The sequence below is a fragment of the Haliotis rufescens genome, unplaced genomic scaffold, assembly GCF_023055435.1.
Source record: "Haliotis rufescens isolate VD_foot unplaced genomic scaffold, xgHalRufe1.0.p SCAF_6, whole genome shotgun sequence".
Lineage (NCBI taxonomy): Eukaryota > Metazoa > Mollusca > Gastropoda > Lepetellida > Haliotidae > Haliotis > Haliotis rufescens.
In genome coordinates, this window is record NW_025964334.1 from 25,918,833 (window position 1) to 25,938,904 (window position 20,072).

General features: G+C 37.7%; 1 protein-coding gene across 1 annotated transcript; it reads left to right on the forward strand.

Annotated features, from left to right (window-relative positions):
* The first annotated feature begins 148 nt into the window (after positions 1 to 148).
* Positions 149 to 14,379, forward strand: LOC124111444 (tetraspanin-9-like). The gene is made up of 8 exons (XM_046471157.2): positions 149 to 305; positions 6,670 to 6,747; positions 7,337 to 7,528; positions 8,961 to 9,035; positions 9,600 to 9,683; positions 10,404 to 10,526; positions 11,393 to 11,476; positions 12,927 to 14,379. Exons 2-8 carry the CDS (start codon positions 6,688 to 6,690, stop codon positions 12,990 to 12,992), a joined length of 684 nt encoding a protein of 227 aa, XP_046327113.2. The 5' UTR covers positions 149 to 305; positions 6,670 to 6,687; the 3' UTR covers positions 12,993 to 14,379.
* Positions 14,380 to 20,072: the final 5,693 nt, after the last annotated feature.

Below are 20,072 nucleotides of genomic sequence, written 5' to 3' on the forward strand. Positions count from 1 at the left end.
GCGTTTGTGGTATCAAAGCAATCAGAAACGTTCACGGTTCTGTTCAATAACACACTCGATCAGCATTGCCCGCATTGAGGGTGGATAATAATCACTTGAGGCCCCGGCAAGTCTAGTTAGCAGACGACACTCACCGTGAACCCGCAGGACGGGTTCTGCCTGACCGAGAATGCTGATATTTTTAGCTCTTTCAATGGATTTGCAGGGTGTTTGAGGCAAGACTACAACGCGAAACCCACACCTTATATTGCTCATTCCACAACTGGCGGTCGAAGACACGATTTTTAACTTCACACAGGGCACAGGTGAGAATAATATGTGTATTACAGGTAATCTTCAATGTTCAAACGGACAACATATAGCGTTGTGTCCGGGATAGTCTTGAAATGTTAGCCAACATCGAAATGAAAATACCGTCAGATCGGATATGTTAAAGAATTGGGTGGTTGTTTTTAATATGTTTAATGATGTCTGTAAACTGATGGCAGCGTTAATATGAATGTGAAGCTGTTAATATTTTATAAAATGTTTTAATATGTTATATTGATTAACATATAGCCTAATTGATGTATGTTCATATATGTATCATATATGAATGTATTTTAACATTCAATCACATGCAAGTTGGAGTGTTTTGGTTTCTGTGTGTTTTATTGCCTATCCTAATTACATGGCTTACCAGGGTTGTATTTTAGGAAGCCAGAGTTATGCTGATAGTATTCGAGTAAATGAAATGAGAGGGTGAAAAATGAAACCTTTGACAAAGTAGACACAATTAATGGATAACAACTTCTTTAACTGCTTGACAACAGTATAAGTATCCATCACTATAATAGTATATTAGTATATATGTTGTTATCCTTAATCTGAGTCTACTTTTGCCATCTGTCAACTTCCAAGAAATGCCTGTCAAACTATTCACGAACCAATAGGTTCTACCGCAGTGTCAACTGGCAGCTTACACCATGTAGAGAATATCCGATTTTGTGATTTCAGTAATATGTCAACTAGGAAAACTACTTTTTGACTATTTCCAAAGGACTTATTATTATAGGAAGGGAATTAGTATGATTCTACACCACTTTTAACCATATTCCATCAATATTACAGTGGGGGGGCACCAGAAATGGGCTTCACATATAGTACTCATGTGGGGAATTGAACTCAGGCTGTCGGTGGGACGTGCGATTGCTTTAACCACTCAGCTACCCCACAGCCCCTATTTATCACAAAAGTGCAAGAACCAGAATCTCACTCAAACAAATATGAAATAAGGACTGTCATTTTGCTGTTCAAATATTAATTCCATGTGTGTGGTTTCCATGGCAACACTACTTGGTAATGGAAGACAGACATGGTTATGGGAACTGTCACAAAAAGGGCTTAAATTGAGGGATGAGATACACTGATCAAGGAGATATATTTTTCATGGGACATATTAAAACAGAAGTTGTATATTCTATAATCCAATTGGTTGACTCACAACAGGATATACTGTATAATCCAATTAGTTGGTCTCAGGGCTGTCTCCAGTTGTGCTTACCTCTCTCATTTCAAGTTACTTCTTGTCATGGCATTCCCCTTTTCTCACGACCTTCCCCCTCGCTATAATAAATGACCAGTCCCTGACTCAAAAGATAGGTAATATTGTAAAACCAGGTGATACACACAAGACAGAGGTTATATTTTATGATCCAGATACATGGTACAGTAAACTAAAAACAAAAGTTACGTTCAGTGAAGCCCCATTAATCACTGTATCACATGATCTGATGTGGTATTTCAACTCGGGGATGTGTGCTGGTGTTTCCATTCATTTGTGTTGTTCAAGCAATGGCCATGAAGCTGGAAATCTTAAATTCCATTATTAATTTTGAAAATAGTAATTTCCATGCTTGACATTTTCATGGCATTAAGGTCACATGGTGTCAACTACTCTCCATGACATAATAGATAATGACCGAAACTATTGTTGCTTTGAGAATGTTGGAAAGAAAAGCCACACATTATAATGAGTTTCCCCAAGACCATGGTGATTCCTGTGGTGGAACAGTTAACAGTACCTCACTTTGTCAATCATCTAAATTAGGTTTCACAGGAAAACCAAACAAGTTAAAATGGAGACAAGTAAATGTCCATGTAGAATAATGATTAATGTATTTTTTCTGAAAAACATTCTGTTGCATTTTACATGGTTTGCACCAGGGCTGGGACGAGTCCCAATCTACTATCGGGTACCCACCCCCCTATTACCCGACCCTACTTGGGTACCCGCTGTAGGTATCAAGAGAGATGTACAAAATGTCTGATTGGGAAACGTTTGACCGTACTCCTGTCAAAATGTATTTAGATACAGGTATAAAATTATCTGGTCATGCATACATTGAAGTTGTTTGAAGTTTTATCTTTATGTAAACATATAATGTCAGGAGGAATGTGTGCATATTCAGAAAGAAATGTGAACATTTGTTACTTATAGTGTAACCACAGAGTTCTAGATAATTTTTGCCATTAAAAATATAATCACTTGACTAACCACAGGTCCGGGTAGTTCTGTGGGTACCCGGGTCCTACTCAGTACCCATCCGACCCGAGTACCCGAGTTACCCATCCCAGCCCTAGTCTGCACAGTTCACTGCTGTACTGAGAGGAATTTTTACTGTTGAACGTTTTGGAACACAGAGTATGGAATCATCAGGTAATATAATTCATGATCAGAGACTTCACAATTATGCAGTTAATGATTGTAAACAGGTGAGCTATGGTTCATTTCTTTTGAAACAATCAGATCCACATGAACCTTCTTAAAAGTCATGCCTCATTTATATCTTTGTGTGAATGTAAAGAGACATCAAGACCAAAATTTACTAAAATAGAAGCAAACTCCCTGCAAAGAATGTTAAAAGCAATTCAGTGTTCAACATCATATGGTAGCCAGCATATTGGTACTAATCTTTCTAACTTCCTGAAATAATGACCTAATATCCATAGCCATCACTTAACAGTGTGTATTGTTCTGTTAAAGTCTCAGGGTGAATGGTAAATGTGACTGTAGTCTCGATTACAGTCTAACAATCACCTAGATTGGATTTGTCGATTACGTCGTCAATAGGATTTGGCACTATACCTAGTCATTAGTGGGCAGTGGTTCTCAGATCGTGAATATTAATTAACATCCATTGAAAATACTAGTAAATCAGCTCTGACGTTTGCAAGTAAAAAATGAAATGCAGGTTTTCAGTGAAGGTATTGTTATTTCAAATCCTACATGTTTGAAAATAGATTGTGTGCCCTTGTACAACTTGTAATTAACAGGTTTTGCATCCCAAAGTATTAAAATTAACATTTGAATAAAATCAAAGAATTAATTATTGATGGCAATAGAACTTATTCTAATATATTCAGTTCGTAGAAAAATTGATTAAAAAAATAGCTCAATAGGTGTTGGAGAGATTTTGACATCAACAGGAAGATTACAGTATATAAGAAAAAGGAGTAGAGTTGTGCATGTCTATATGCAGTAAAGCTGCAGTGTAATGCCATGAACTAATACATCGATCCGTAGTGGACAAGTGTTGGGGAGTGATGTGAAGATGACGCAAGGAACTTATTCATCATGTATTCTCTGTACTGATGGTGTGGGATTAGCTGATCATGGGTTTGAATTCCAACTTATTATTGTGATCCACCTACCTACTGGCCCTACCTGTAGAAATAGACCCGTGAAGATACGGGGTAGAATAGGTCTTCAGCAACCCATGTTTGCCGTAAAAGGCGACTATGCTTGTCGTACGAGGCGACTAATGGGATTAGGTGGTCAGGCTTGCTGACTTGGTTGATGCATGTCATTGTATCCCAATTGCGTGGATCTATGCTCATGATATCAATAACTGGATTGTCTGGTCCACACTCGATTATACACAGACCACCTTCATATATCTGGAATATTGCTGAGTGCGGAGTTAATCATCAAGATCAACATTAACCTGTAGAAAAAGCTGGGACCTTACTGTTATAAAGGTCCTTTGACAATACAATATAAGTTGCCCTCTGGTCTTGAGGGGAATAACCATTTTATCTTACCGCACACCTTATGATATTCCAGGTACAGTATGTCTTATATACATGCACGCATGCTTTGGTCTTCATTGGTAAGAATACCACAGTTAGGCATTTATCAACTAAGCCAATGACAGAAAAGAAACTTAGAGTTATCTCCCCTAGACCTATTTCATTTGGATATATAAATATAAATATCTGGAGAATGACGTCTTACATTAATAATTCGAGATACAAAATTGTGGTTGGTATGTTGCAAATGTAATACCAACAGTTCAGCAAATAGAGGGGGGAATATATGAAATGTACCGTGGTACATTGAAAATGATAGGATGAGTCTTAGCCAATTAGAATTCTGACCTTCATGTGTAAGGTAAGACACATATGTAGTACTTTAATTTTCCTATAATCACATCTGGCATTCAGCTGACTAATAACCCAGTACCAGTAGGGATACTGATTTGTTTCTGGAATGCAGTTGTTTTTGTCGATAGCTGTCTATGATGGACTGTAGACATTCTTGTTAACTTTAAAGGATTTTTCGAGGCCTGCCCTGAGACCAATACTCAGCTCCTGCTCTGCAGCAAATGTCAGTAAAAAATATCCAAATTGGAATTAAAACCTTTCCCATTTCCTGTCCATATAGGTTGTTGTTGTTGGTTTGTTGTTTAACGCCTCACTCAGCAAGACCGCGGTCTGTAGATAATCGAGTCTGGACCAGACAATCCAGTGATTGATATCATGAGCATCGATCCATGCAATTGGGATCGATGACATGCATCAACCAAGTGTCCATATATGGGGCAGTGGGGTAACCAAGTGGTTAAAGCCTTTGCTCGTCATGCCAAAGACCCGGGTTTGATAACCTACATGGGTACAATGTGTGAAGCCCATTGCTGGAATATTGCTAAAAGTGGTGTGAAACAATACTCACTTACTGTCCATATAGTTATAAGGGACTTGAAAGGATTCTAAACTAAGTGCCCCTGGAAGACAAATTGAGGTAGGCCTGTTTTTAACGTTGTATTTTGAGATTGCATTCAATGCAATAACATATAACTGAGCATTACAACCTATTTATTTGTCCTGTTATCAGGTTATTTCTAAAAGGTATGATATTAGCTATTTGTTATATCTATTTACCTAAATTGGGAAACTTTAAATTCCATTTTGGGAAATTTCAATGACGTTTGCTGCAGATTTGTCTCTGGGCAGATCTCGATAAATCCCTGCTAATTTATGGCTTTGGAGAGGTATTTCACTAAGAACAAGACCAATATTATACATAAAGAGAAAGAGGATTCAATGCTTAATTTTAGATCATTGAAATGCACTCAGTTGTATGCAGTGTTAAATATACAGTGTTAAACTTTTCTGAATTTAGGAAAGTAAGAACTTAAATTAAATCCAAAAACTGAACAAATAATGAATATTTTCCCCATTTAGCTGTCAAGGGCACTTAGTTTGAAATCCTAGATAAACACGATATATCAATTCATAATACCTCCGTGTCAGAATGATGAGATCTGATTGGTTCACGTGATCTTGATAAAATACTGTGTAACCAACCTTGGACGGGAATACATTTCTCAGCGGCGGAATAAATCTCTTATACCCCACCACAAGCAGGTTGCACATGGATTTTTGAGAGGCAGAATAAATCCTTTATACCCCACTTCAAAGCATAAAGCTGCACGCATGACACATGACATACCTCAGACCAATGGAACAGCTGTTTCCATCAATTTTGAATTTGTTTGAATTCTTTTACAAGATAAGTTAGTTTTAGCAGGAATACTTTTGGTATATGGGGTATTATGCATCCCATGTACCCCGAGTGGTCCTGCTACAACTTATAGTGTTTAATGTTCTCTAGACTAAGCTGATCAAAGTCTTTGTGTGATCAACATCCATTCAGAATAGCCAGGTTAAAGGGGAAGTGTACACGCAAAAATCACTTTCTTTCTTTTTCTAAACAAAACGCAATTTTAGAATTAGTTAGTATCTGTGTTTGAAAATATACACTCATTTTTTTCACAGTGAAAGTAGGAAGCTCACAATAGTGTTAAAATGATATGCCGTTATGAGGCCTTCGTTTTTCGAGCTAAACAGGCCTGAGTTATCCCCCTTAGATTATGACGTAATTGGTGCCAATTCAACTTGGTCCCTGTCTATTCTCAACGCAAAAGATATCAAGGACCAGTTTGCGGTAAAACAACATGGTCTACGACACACTCCGGCGCAGTGGTGACTCAGCATAACACAATTCTGGCTGGCATCTGAGACCCTAGAATCACACACCTGTACCTACTCCACGTGAAGCGGCTCTAACAAAGCATGATGATGTCATAATGTTTATCAATTGGCACCAATGACGTCATATTGCAAGGGGCATAAGCCATGGTGTTTTTGTTATGGAAATAGAACACTTGGTAAATGTGAAAAATATAAATCGTTTTAATGCAAAAAATATGTTAATTAAATATGATGTTTTTATATTTTTGTCTATGACACTTCTTTGTTAACACTTTTAATGTGGAAAAAGTACAAGAAAAATTGGTTCATTTCCGTGTGAACTTGCCCTTTAAACACACTAATTCTTTGTTGCAGATCTTCTAACCTGTCACCATGTGCTGCTCGCTGAAACTCACCAAGTTCTTCTTTATGTTGGTGGACATTTTATTCCTGGTGAGTTGAAGTTTCGTTTGACTGGATCATGTGAAAAACAAACAGGTTTTAAATATAAATTATACCATAGAATTGATCTTCAGTAACCCATGCTTGTCATATGAGGTAACTTATAGGATTAGGTGGTCAGAATTACTGACTTTCCTATTCACATTTCTTTTTTGGGGGGGGGGGAGGGGAGGGGAGGGTAGAAGGACCAGTGGTCAAAATATTTTTTGTATCTCTTAAGTAAACAGAACACCTCAACTATTTTTTAATGACTGATTGAAGGCTTACCATACTTGCTATATTTTAGCCTTCTGTCTTACCCAATTTATCAACTGACCCTAGTGGGAGAAACAGTCTTTGGGCTAAAAATATATTTATGGATTTAGGATGTTTTTGATTGAAATAGTATCCTCAGTATAACTGTTTATCACTTTTCTTAGGTGTAGGATTTATAAATTGTGAAAATAGCAAATTTTAATAAAGCATATGAATATTTCAAAATCTGTGTACATGACTGATGGTAAATTATTTTTGGACATTCCAGTATATAAGATATTTTAATTTGAATATTCCTCTGATGAATCTCCACCTTTGTTTTTAGTTGATGGGTTTCGCCATGGTGGGTATAGGAGTGTGGGTCCAACTCAACCAGGCCGACTTCCTGGGCGTCCTTGTTGACAGCAAGTACGTCAGCGTCCCCCTTGTGATGATAGCAGCCGGCACCATTGTCGTCATCGTCTCAATCATCGGCTGTATTGGTGCACTCATGCAGCAGAAATGCTGTCTTATCATGGTGAGTGGGACATTGTCACATGTGGATTGGACATCAGACATAAGATCAGAATAATGATTAGGTACTAGTATGGGGAGTCATTAGCCACATGACCCCATGGGATGATTAATATTAACTTTTTTATATATTTTATCCAGCTCCTGAAATTTTAATTTTGTAAAAATTTAATCTGGACAACACTGGACAAAGCTGTTGTTACGATGCATATGATCACAGCTTTGTTTGATGCATCCCTTATTTCAAGGTCGCTGATTATAGTTAATATGTGTCATCCAGGGATATCAATTGGCACTAGTCCTATAGTCCTTGCCAAGCTGCCCAATGGTAATTAGGAATCATAAGGACCAGTATAAACTTGCCATTTTTAACAGGTTTTGCCATAGTGGACTACAAATGTTAGTAACTATCGCTGGTCATCATTGTTATCATAGGCGGAGCCAGAGGGGGGTCCGGGGGTCTGGAGTGTCCAGACCGTCCACCCCCCTTTTAGTATGTTGTAGGCAGTTAAATTGACTGAGAGAGGATTTTGATATTTTGGACCCCTCCCTTTTAAAAATGATGGATCCTCACTTTGGTTATCATTACTATAGTGACTCTTGACAGAAATACATACTTGGTGAAAACATGAAGTTACGTTTATGGCCACAATTATTCTCCCTTTTGTAGTCTGTGGACTTACTCCAATAGTGATTCAAAAATCTTCCCAAGGCAACGGAGTTAACTGACTATTTTATAGTCAGTTAACTCCCTTGCCTCAGGAGATGGATTCAAGCAGAACATGTTCTTGATTAAACTGAGCATTCTAAGTCCGAGGTACCTCCCTATGATTGCCATAACAGCCAACTAAACTTGAGATGGGCTGACTGTGTGTGTTCTCAGCAGGAGGCATAGTTTGTTGGTCATTTTATGAACCTTTGGTTTGTATATGCAGAGACCATATATAATAATATTATATGGTCTCTGGTATATGTATGGTCAAGGATCTATTTATGATTTAAAATCTTTGAAATATTGATGACTCATGGTTTTATCTAGGTTTCTAAATTTAGGGCCCTTGATAGGCAAATCGAAAAATAATCCTTATTTTGTTCAAAATTGGGATTTATATTGTTCTAATTTTCTGAAATTCAGAATTATTTTACCATTGCATTCAAAGACATGACATTAGTTCTAACTAGAATAACATAACCTGGGATTTTTTTTTTATCAAATTGTGGGAATTTTTACAGAATTTTGATGCAGACTTGGCGCTGAATGTTGGCCTCAGAGTAGGTGTAGATAAATCTCTGTGACAACAGCTACTAACATTCACTCATTCAGTTAAATTGTTAATGTATGTTTGGCCACTGGCGTATGACTGAATACACTGTTTGGTGGTCAGTACATGCTGAAGCCTTATTGCACTTGATGTACTGAGTCATGTATGTTCCAGTTCGTGGTGTGTGTCCTGTTTGTCTTCATGATGGAGCTGGCAGTGGGCATCATAGCTTTTCTGCACAGGAATGAGGTGAGCTTTCTGTGAGTGAGTGAGTGAGTGAGTTTATGCTTTACGTCACATCAGCAGTATTTCAGCCATATCGTGACGAGGGTGAGCTTTCTACAAATGTTAGACATTGTGCTTTCAGATGGGTCATAGCACCAGCAAACTGGCCGAACAAAACTATCTACTTATAAAAACAATTTCCCCATGTTATCCAGTATCTACTCAGTGAGATTTGACTGGAATTAATAATGGTGCGAGCGACATATTTTTAATAGAGATTTTCATTTTCTGATCATTTTGTGCATGATGGAGCACCATATAACTGCTAGTCTGTTTCCCAGACCTTAGAGAATATATTAAAAAAGGAGTCCAACTCAAGTCTAGAATGATTTGGCAAGTCTAGATTGCCTCAGCAAATTAAGCATTGTTCTGGCTCCATTTGGATTTTATTGTATATTTCGTAGATATGTATTTTCAATATGACAACTTAATTTCTGGGACTAAATGTTAGTTTACATCATTGGTTACAGTGCATGATATTCTTTCCTATTGTTCCTATCTATATTTGTTTTTCCTATTTTTTTTAAGATTGAAGGAACGTTAAAGGAGGAACTTCTTGAAGGAATGAAGAATGATCTTTCCCATCCCTCGTGGGACGTCATTCAGAATAAGGTTGGTTTGGAATTACTGTGTGAAAAATACCTTTTGATGATGAAAGTATGTCGCAGAAAGTTACTTTGATCATACATTGAAGGAATCGATTTACAGGATATTCTAGTTGAATTAACAAAAGCCTTAATTTGTTTCAGTTGTGGACATTTGACTTTAAACCTTATCATCAGTTTAGTGTGTGTTTGCTGAATATGCTGGTGTTTGCTGTCATGACGTCGTAGTATGGAAATATTATCAGTGCTGAAACAATAAAAGCTATAGTTTACAAAACAAGCAAAAGTGCTTCCGACTTTTGATTTGCCAAGTATCTTCTGAAATTATCTAGAAGACGATATGGCATATGGATTTCAACTTCTATTCTTTCAATGCAATGTTTTGGTACAGTTGCTAGTGCCTACAGCGAAGTGTTGCATTGACAGATTACAGAAGTCGGAATCCTTAAGGCATCTCTGTCTCCATTGTTACTACAGCTTCTGAAATGCCACTTTTTTTTAGTTTTATATTTATCTCAGTAAGTGATCATCCCATCAAGAAAATGGTTAAGTTAAGGGAGGTAATTTTCCGCTGGTTTCGTATCCCTAATAATTCATAAATATGCATCTGTTTTTTATTTTTATTATTTGAAATGTAGATTGTTTTTTTAAACAGTCGGAATGAAAACTTGATCATGAATTACCTCCCTTGCTAATGTGAGTTTGAGTGACCTGGTTGATGTTACAGTTGAAGTGTTGTGGAGTGAACAATGCCAGTGACTGGCTGATCGGGGATAAGGTCTCCATCCCTGACTCCTGCTGCAGATTCCCTCGCTGTGGATTACAGGGCGTCAAAATAGCTCACAGAGATGTAAGCAACAGGCCCACCAGGGGCCAAATGTTTGACTAGACTGTCGGCATGCATGACACATTTTATGGATAGCAACTTCTTTGTCACTGCGTTTCAGAGCTTCTTCTTGCTCTTTCATCACGTGAACAATGAAGGAGCAAGAAGTAGCTAAAAAAACGTTGTGACAAAGAATTTAAGATGTTGCTATTCATAAAAAGTGTCTTGTAATCAAGTTCTCCCAACTTCTAAATGCCTATCAAAGACTTGATTGGAGGACTTGATAGACATAGCATTCACTTGTCCTCGGTATCGAATGAAAACAAATAACAGATTACCTAAAGACTACCTAACAAGATAAAACTGCACTCACCATAATTCATAGGTAACATAATTATATAGATTTGGATTTTTATTTGCCCCCAAAACAAACTTTTGCGACATAGACATTTATATTCATAATTAAGAATGCTACACATACTCACCTATAACTGCATATGGTACAGATTTTAAGCACATCTATTGGCTGCTGCCTGTTGACTAAAGACTGCAAACCAACGATGGAACCAGTTAGTGGTCAGGCTGTCAGTCAGCAAAACACACCAGAGGGGAAGAATTTCATCTTGAAATAATGACCTTTTGGTCCCACACCACTGACTGAGAATCAGTTGTTTGTTCACTCAGTGTTAATAATGATGTTGTTTCCAATGCCAGAAAACTCGTCTCACTTGACCTGTTATGGCAATGGAGATGCCCTTTTAGAGTTATTCCCCCTTAATTTTGGACATAAGGGTAATGACCCTGTTTCCTTACCCTTTGCATAATTCAAATACTGTAGCATTGTCTGTCTGTGTGTAAGTGTGTTTCCAATGTGTCCTGTGTATCTCCAGGCCTGCTTCACCAAGGTAAAGTCAGAGATAAAGGACAACTTCTACTATCTGGGAGCAGCAGGAATTGGCCTTGGAGTTTGTCAGGTGTGTCTGCAGTTCAAAACCTCCTGATTTGATGGGTGTACATTTATTTTGAATAATTACTTTCCTGTTTGTAATGCTACATCTTGTTCTTCTGGAGAGTGGTATAACATCGCTTTGAACAGTATTCCTTCCAGTTATATCACGGCGTGTCAGCGTACTGTGGGAGGAAAGCCTGAAATGATGCAGGTCTCAAGATGTTTACCACTTTGGTGAAACTCGTGAGCATGGGTATGGTGCTGACAAACCTAGAAACATAATCGGGGCGAACTGGGATTCGAACCCACGATCATAGGTTTCTGGCCTGTCCAAGGGACGTAACTCTGCACAGCGAATTGCAGCACCTTAGATGACTGGGCCATCCGTGCCTCCTTGTAATGCTAAGCGGAGTCTCAGTTATAATGGTTGACATTAATCGCATTGACGGCAAGGTCACCACTCATGTCAGTAAGCGCAAGTTTGCCTCGACCAGATGTGGTTATTGACAGGCTGAGGGGTGCAGGTAGCCTAGTCCTCTAAAGCACTGTAATTCACTGTGCAGAGTTGTGTCCCTTAGTCATGCCAGAAGTCAGTGATCAGGGGGTTGAATCCCACACTCACCCAGATTCCGTTTCTAGGTTTGTCAACAGCAGCGAGCACCAGACCCATGCTCGTGGGTTTCACCAAACTAGCACCACCTCAGGCCTTCATTTCAAACTGATATGATATGAGAGAGGTACTGTTCAAAGCAGCACTAAGCTCATCTCACTCACTCACTCACACATTGTCTACCTGTAGCTGTGACATTGCTGACCATGGTACACAACACCCCTCATGTCAGCAACCAACAGTTTGTCTAATTGGGTAATTTGTTTTGTTTGTTTAAAGCCACACTCAGCAACGTCCAGTGGGCTGTAAATACTCAAGTCTAGACCAGATACACCAGTTATTCATATTATCAACCATCGGGGTACACAGTGAGCTACAATTACATGCAATGAGACTTATGTTATAGTCGACCCGCGTAGATCTGGGGTAGAATAGGTCTTCAGCAACCCATGCTTGCAGTAAAAGGCAACTATGGTTGTCGTTTGAGGCGACTAACTGGATCAGGTGGTCAGGCTCGCTGTCTTGGTTGATGCATGTCATTGTATCCCAATTGTGTAGATTGATGCTCATGATGTCAATCACTGGATTGTCTTGTCCAGACTGGATTATTTACAGACCGCTGTCATATAGCTGGAATATTGCTGAGTGTGTCGTTAAACAACAAATAAACAAACAAGCAAGCAAACATGTTTTAGTCTTATAGTAGTGATATTGCTGACATCAGACAACATCCAGTTTGTCGGGGACAGATTCAAGTATTCACATGCTATTGTTCTGCCCTTCTATAGCTGTGATATTGCGCGACTGGTTCCATATACAATTTACAACATTGTTCATTTTCATGACTGTATATCTTTATTTTCAGATAATTGCCATTATTTCTGGTATCAGCCTCTTAGTAATCCTGTGGCGTCACAACAAGACAGTCTAGGGATACTGTATATCATCACGGTGAAGGCTGTGGCACAGTGTCAAGAGATTTGGAGGGAGGTATACCGTATATCATCAAAATAAAGCTGTGGCACAATGACACTAGTGGAGGGAGGTTATATAGTGAATATCATCACGGTAGAGCTGTGGCACAATGACACTAGTGGAGGGAGGCTATATACTGTATATCATCACAGTATAGCTGTGGGACAGTGTCACTAGATTTGGAGGGAGTTATACTGTATATCATCATCCTGGAACTGGTCAAGACAGTTTGCTCAGCATCAACATCTGCATCAATGACTAAGGTATAACCATAGTAACAAAACCCCAGTATGTCTCTGAATGCATGATCCCCATATTTCATCCTAATAAATACTATTAGCATTTTTATCAAACTGGGATTCAAAGTTTTATCTTCTATTTCAGCTATTTTCTTGTTTAAATATTTTACATACAAACAAGACTTAGTGTTTTAAAATCTAATCTGATACGTTACAATATACACATGAATCATATAGTTCCCTAGAGCCCAAACTTTAAGTGTCTTTACAACACAAACATTCTCATCCCTGAATTACATACTTTGATTCTAGCTTAGCTTTGCATCAATGTTAACTATAGATATTCTTAACTTGTCCTTAATAAATTGCCTTTGGTTCAGGGACAATTTTGCTGCATAGACACTAGTTGTTTCATCAATCATTTAACTCCTTCAAAGTATTTTGTTATGATGAAAATCCAATAAAATATTATTTTTACCATGAATAACTGTCATGGCTTGTGGTGAACCTCCCCTTATTCTCTGGTTCCCACCCACATAGATGACTCATAGAAGCTTCATCTGGTGATTACTGATTAAGATGAATACATGTTCCCAGAATCTGTTCTTCACATATAATTCCAACAATATTTTATCTTTCAAAGTGCTATAATGTTTCAATTAATACCGGGGAACAATACTTGAAATATTGTGTCAGTGTGTATATTGTATATATGTAAATATTAAAGGTTATTATTGTGTAATGTTTATATGTAGGAGACATATAGAACTGCAAAAATTGTTCATTAACACCAAAAATATTTACTAAGTTGTATTTATTATTCTAAAATATGGATATTATCAATCACTACTGTTAGATATGAGAAAGGAATATTTCATTGTCAAGAAATAACAGTGATTAAATAGCAAATCCCAAATATCATGCATGGTTGATGTACTTAATCTTGGGAATGAGTATGTAAGCAATGTTACAACTTTCATTTTGATATGATTATACATCTGATTTGTGTACCGGTAATGCTAAAATTAAGTTTTTGAAGAGGAACGAGAAGACATAAGATTGTTAAAAGATTTTGTTATTTTTATGAATAAAGTTTAAAGTGTATTATATGTGTTATTTTTTTTAATGTTCTGGACTCACTGACAAGGACTCCCGCCACCAGAGTAAGATCACATTCAGCCAGTGAGACCTTTGGTCGTGTGTTCGAATCCCAGTTAGCCTTGAGCCATAAATATGAGCCATCTCGTTGGTTCACCATGATTGTAAATGTCTATGACCAGCATCTCTTCAGTCTTCATCTCACAAGCTGACACACTGTGATATAACAGGAATACTGTATAGCAAACTCACTCACACATACTACATAAAACCGTCTATGGGATAAAAGTTGTCTCCCTTTGACCGCTGACTGAATGAAGAATACACTAAGAAAAGTGGCCCCCCCTCTCTCTCTCAACCAATGCTTGTCGAAAGAGGTGACTAACGGTGGTCAGGCTCGCTGACTTGATTGATGCATGTTCGTATCCTAATTGGTAGATCTGTGCTCACGATGTCAATCACTGGATTGTCTGGTCCAGACTGGAATATTTACAGACCGTCGTAATACATACACATGGAATATTACTAAGCACTGGCTTAACACCCCCCCCCCCCCCCCCCCCCCCCCCCCCACACACACACACACACTCCTTGTATTATCGGCAGAGCACCAGGCAGGGTAACAACAAGTACCAAATTTAAAGGTATTTTGGTATGACGCGGTCAGAGCTGTCATGTGAACGTTTGATTGATCTTCAGTTGATCACCGAAGAATGATAAAAAAGACACAAATATACTTCATTCTTTATTCACAGTCTCATGTATCAAAATAGTTGTCCTTTGACTAGACAATAACAAACATGTAATATCTAAGCATGCCTCTTGCGTAGTCACAAATAAATAACACGTGTATATGGTTGATATGGAAGTAGAACAGGCAATGTCTACCTTAGTAAACAGTCGGTGTTATCATCTGTGGAATGGTAAGGTACTTGAGTAATCTGCGTTGAAAATAGAACTCCGACATCATCAAGCATGTTATAAACACGCTGGTGTTATAAAAAGATGATCCTGTTCGGTGCTACTGAAAACATATTACATATGAAAGAAAACAAATAATGTGACCCTTTTTTGCATGCTAGTTTCCAAATAATACAGTCCGTAATTCTTATTAATTATAAAAATAATTGAACACCTGAGTATGTAGGAAAAAACAGATGAGCTCCTACACATTAAAAAATATATGCTGATCTCAACCCCAAATCCCGTCCCTTGAAAATCACATGGCTGCTCACTAAACAGATTTCACTATGATAACATGCATACTCTCCGTAGCATATGATATGAGGGTTAATATTACTATCTTATTATGAAGGCAGCTTTGGTTGTGAACCCCTTACAATATTCGTAAGGTAAATGATAGGCGGTGGGATCATGGAAGATTCAATAGAACTTTCGGAAAATATTCAACACGACACTATTAATAACTGACCTGACATTTATACATTACGACCTATGGCAAATAAGCGAACGCTGTTGTGCTGACAGGGAAAGATTACTGTCATATACATACTGACACAATCATTACTTAATACAGGGTACAATCAGTTCAGAATGAATTACACATGATTCTCATGACAATCAAAGTGCAGTCGAACCTTGTTGTGTCGAACTCGTGGGGCCTGGAGAAAAGTTCGGGAATTCGACACATCCAGTTCGACACAACGAGGTTCGACTATAATTACAAAACAATAGAGCGGCCTTAAATAGGTTCTGCGTAAATACATGGTAAGCTGCTGTACAATCCACCGAGAAGATTTTATGTTAAATTTACGACAAAAGACTTCCCATATTGCTTGCACCCTTTCCTGCATTCACTGTTAATTCAAGATTTGTTTATTTACTCTTCGTGTTTATATGCACTGCGAGCAAACTGTTTCAGTTATTCGCGGCAATGTCAATAAGGAATAAGGGAAATAGTGTTCTTATCAAACATACCAGGAAGTTTGATTCTGTGATCCAGTAAACAGCAGTGCGACTTTCACACTTTTGATTAAATGGGGAACACTATATTGTATAGCTATGTCACGGTTCAATCCACAGCGACAGGAAAAACTATTCCGTTATGAAATATGATAAGTGTTATATAAGGACTCACAATCGCGAACAAAAAAAAAGAAGAAGAAGGATCGACCTTGTTTGGTAACGTGCCATTGGAAATCTGACACGAATCCATGTTCAGACTGATTAGTTGATCTGCGCTAAACGTGGATGGATAAGATTGGAGCGAGGGACTGGCCATTTCATAGTTAGGGAGTTGGGCTTATATTTACGTTGACTGAATATGTTTTCGGTTTCTGCTGCAAGATATAACATGTGGTTTTTTAAATATGTGAAACCAGTAGAACAACTTTAAAAATTGAATTGACGGTTCTTTCACGACATTAACAACCTGCGAACAAAATATATTTTAGTAGCCACCCCTGACGAAGTGGTCCGTCCACAAGTTTAGACATAACCGAATGGCCATGTACGGTCGCATATACATGTACATGAACTGAGTTAAACATACTGCTGTTAATGTGTCGATGTCAGTATAATTATCTATGTCAACATATCGATGTCAATATACCGATATCAGTATGTCTATATCAATATATCGATAACAGCATATCGATGTCAGCGTATCTGCCAACAATTCGATTTCAATATACCGATATCTGTAGGTCGATATCAAGATATCGATAACAGCATATCGATGATAATACATCGATGTTAGTACGTCTATGTCACCATATCGATGTCAGCGTAACTATTTATGTCAACAAATCGATGTCAAGATATCGAAGGACGGTTTTGATTAGACATTTGACAAGACGATACAGGTGCATAATTCATTCAACAAATCGTAGCTTTCGTAGACAGTATCATCAAACAGTGTACACTGGCAGACTCGACCAACATACACACATATACTCAAAGGAAAAAGAAACGCACATAATGGTTGTGGTGTCATTATTACATGCATCAGTGACTTTGGGCGAAAAATATAAACTAAATTTAACTAAGGCATCAGTTTCGAGATCTTGGAAAGATTCGAGTTACAGATATATTTACCGAAACACGGTTGAAGAACATGGGGTGACTTCGAACTGAATACACATTTCGACATGTGGTTATACTGTTGATTGGCTGAGATATTTACACTGAAAACTCGGGGGAAAGTTGGGACGACTTCGACTTTCGAGATATGCAGATATTTTCGAACTCCGGCATGACTTAAAGGCCCGAGTATTTGAAAATTGTATTTATAGGCTGATGCACAATCCCTGGAATAAATGGAATGACAATTGAGCATAGATTGGACTTAGATGTATTAATATTTTCTAAAGAGCAGTCCAAGTGCTGCACCATTTCGACGGCTTGAAGTCAAGATTGTCACTGCCATCTTTGGAAGAGGTCCACTATTTATAACATAGATTTGATGAAATCAACGAAGCTACAGGTGAACTTAGGCATATGGTAGTCTACAATGGTGGGAGTTCATTACCCTGTACAGTGTTGCTATATTACATTCTACTATCACAGATGTGTCTCACCCAATCACAACAGCAATATAATACTGAGATCTAGTAAATAATTACTTCGAATAATGTTGGTTACGCGAACCTGCTACTTGCTGTACATGAACGTCTATGAATACTTCCTTGTTAATTTATGAATATTTCCTTTAAACGTAAGGAAGAGAATTTATTGATGTCAACTTTTTTATTATTATTAGGAACACAACGTTTCGGAGTATATACTTACTCCTTCATTATCAAACCCTGTGTTCCTCATAATAAAGAAGTTGACATCCATAAATTCTGTTCCTTATGTGTATCCTTGCCGCGAATAGCTGGAATATTGCTGATGCGGCTTAAAGCACCACTTACTCACTCACTCACCTTATGTGTATCACTTCTAAATGCCTTTCAAAGACTTCCTTTAAACGACCCACATTATCGACCTTGATTTTATAGAAACTATATCAATAAAATGGACATTTTAACATGTCCTGTCTACCCTCGTTTATCCGGACCCCGATAATCCAGTCACTTAATGGGAATAATTTGAGTTTGATACATGTTGAAACCAGTCTGAATAACAGTGTTGAACCACCTTCACAAATTATCTCAACTATATGCACGTATACTTTCTGTTTTGCAAACACCTTGAGGTTGAAATACACAATTATTTTAATGATTGAAAATTGAGGACATTTAAGAGAATATACACCTATGTTTGATGGTAGCTACAACATGAAACAAACAAGAAATGGTTATTCGATGGTGATGTATTGATGCGGCTATCATAGTTGTCTTTTGAACCTTACTTTTGCAGTGTTTCAGAGACTGTTTTTAGTCTAGTGACGTTGTAATTGTTTTCACCAAATCCAATTTTCAAATGAATACTTTCTTTTGTCCAACAGTATCCTTAAAACATCGTATTTCGAATTGCATAGGCGGAATTGTATCACCTCTCTGTAATATATGTACATATCTTCTCTCGGTAGTAGTACGGCGTCTATACCTACTAGAATTTCATATACTACTCAAAACAAATGAGCCGAGGACCACCCGATTCTTTCACACTACCATATATAGTTACAGTAAACTACGGTTATAACGAACTCAAAGGGACCACTAATGTTAATTCGTTATAACCGTAGTTCGTTATAAGCAAATGTACGGAATAAATGCAGCAAATAGACAGGACCAAAAAAAAATAGTTCGTTATATCTGTCAGTTCGTTATAAGCGTGTTCGTTATAACCGAAGTTTGCTGTAATCTGTCAGGGCATGACAATATAAGCTATAATAATAGGAACGAATCGGGTGGTCCTTAACCGTTTTAGAATAATATATTTACCTAACAGTGTAGCAGCCATCAGTCACCGTAGGGATAGGGACACTATATACTACACAACGTTTGCCAGGGATACGCTAGCAATACTGACAGGAGTGCAGCGAATGAGTGGACCAACCAGACATTATATCAAGGATGGGAACTCGTCGTGTTTATATTTACCCATAAAAAAATTCATATTTAATCGGGTGTCATACTCTCAATAATGGTGTTGAACTTGACAAAGCCTTTACCAATCAAACACATAATAAAAAGTATTCAAAACCGAACAAGACAACGATAGTGTCATACTTTCCTTTTAAGCTTTCAGCCACAGCAAAAGTTGAGCTGTATATTTGACAAAGACACTCACTCATTGAACATTCACTCTAAAATCATGAACTTGAATTATAAGCAAACAGGGGCGGTCGGGTAGCCTAATGGTTAAAGCGTTCGCTCGTCATGCCGAAGACCCGGGTTCGATTCCCGACATGGGTACAATGTGTGAAGCTCATTTCTGGTGGCCCCCGCCGTGATATTGCTGGATTATTGCTAAAAGCGGCGTAAAACCATACTCAATCAATCAATATAAGCAAACATAACAAAAGCATCTGCCAATGCCTTGGATTTCACACATACAGTGTACATTCATTTAAACATGAGCAATTTAAATTATACAGATGATATTTATCTGACGGTTGCATGTGCGTATAAATCGTATATTGATCGATTAATTACATAAATTATTAATGATATACATGTATGTCAATACTTATTCACATGATAAATGATCTTTATAACCACAAAACACGGATCACAGTAAAACAGAATCACATAACTTCGTTATGTCAACAATGTGATCAATGCTTCATT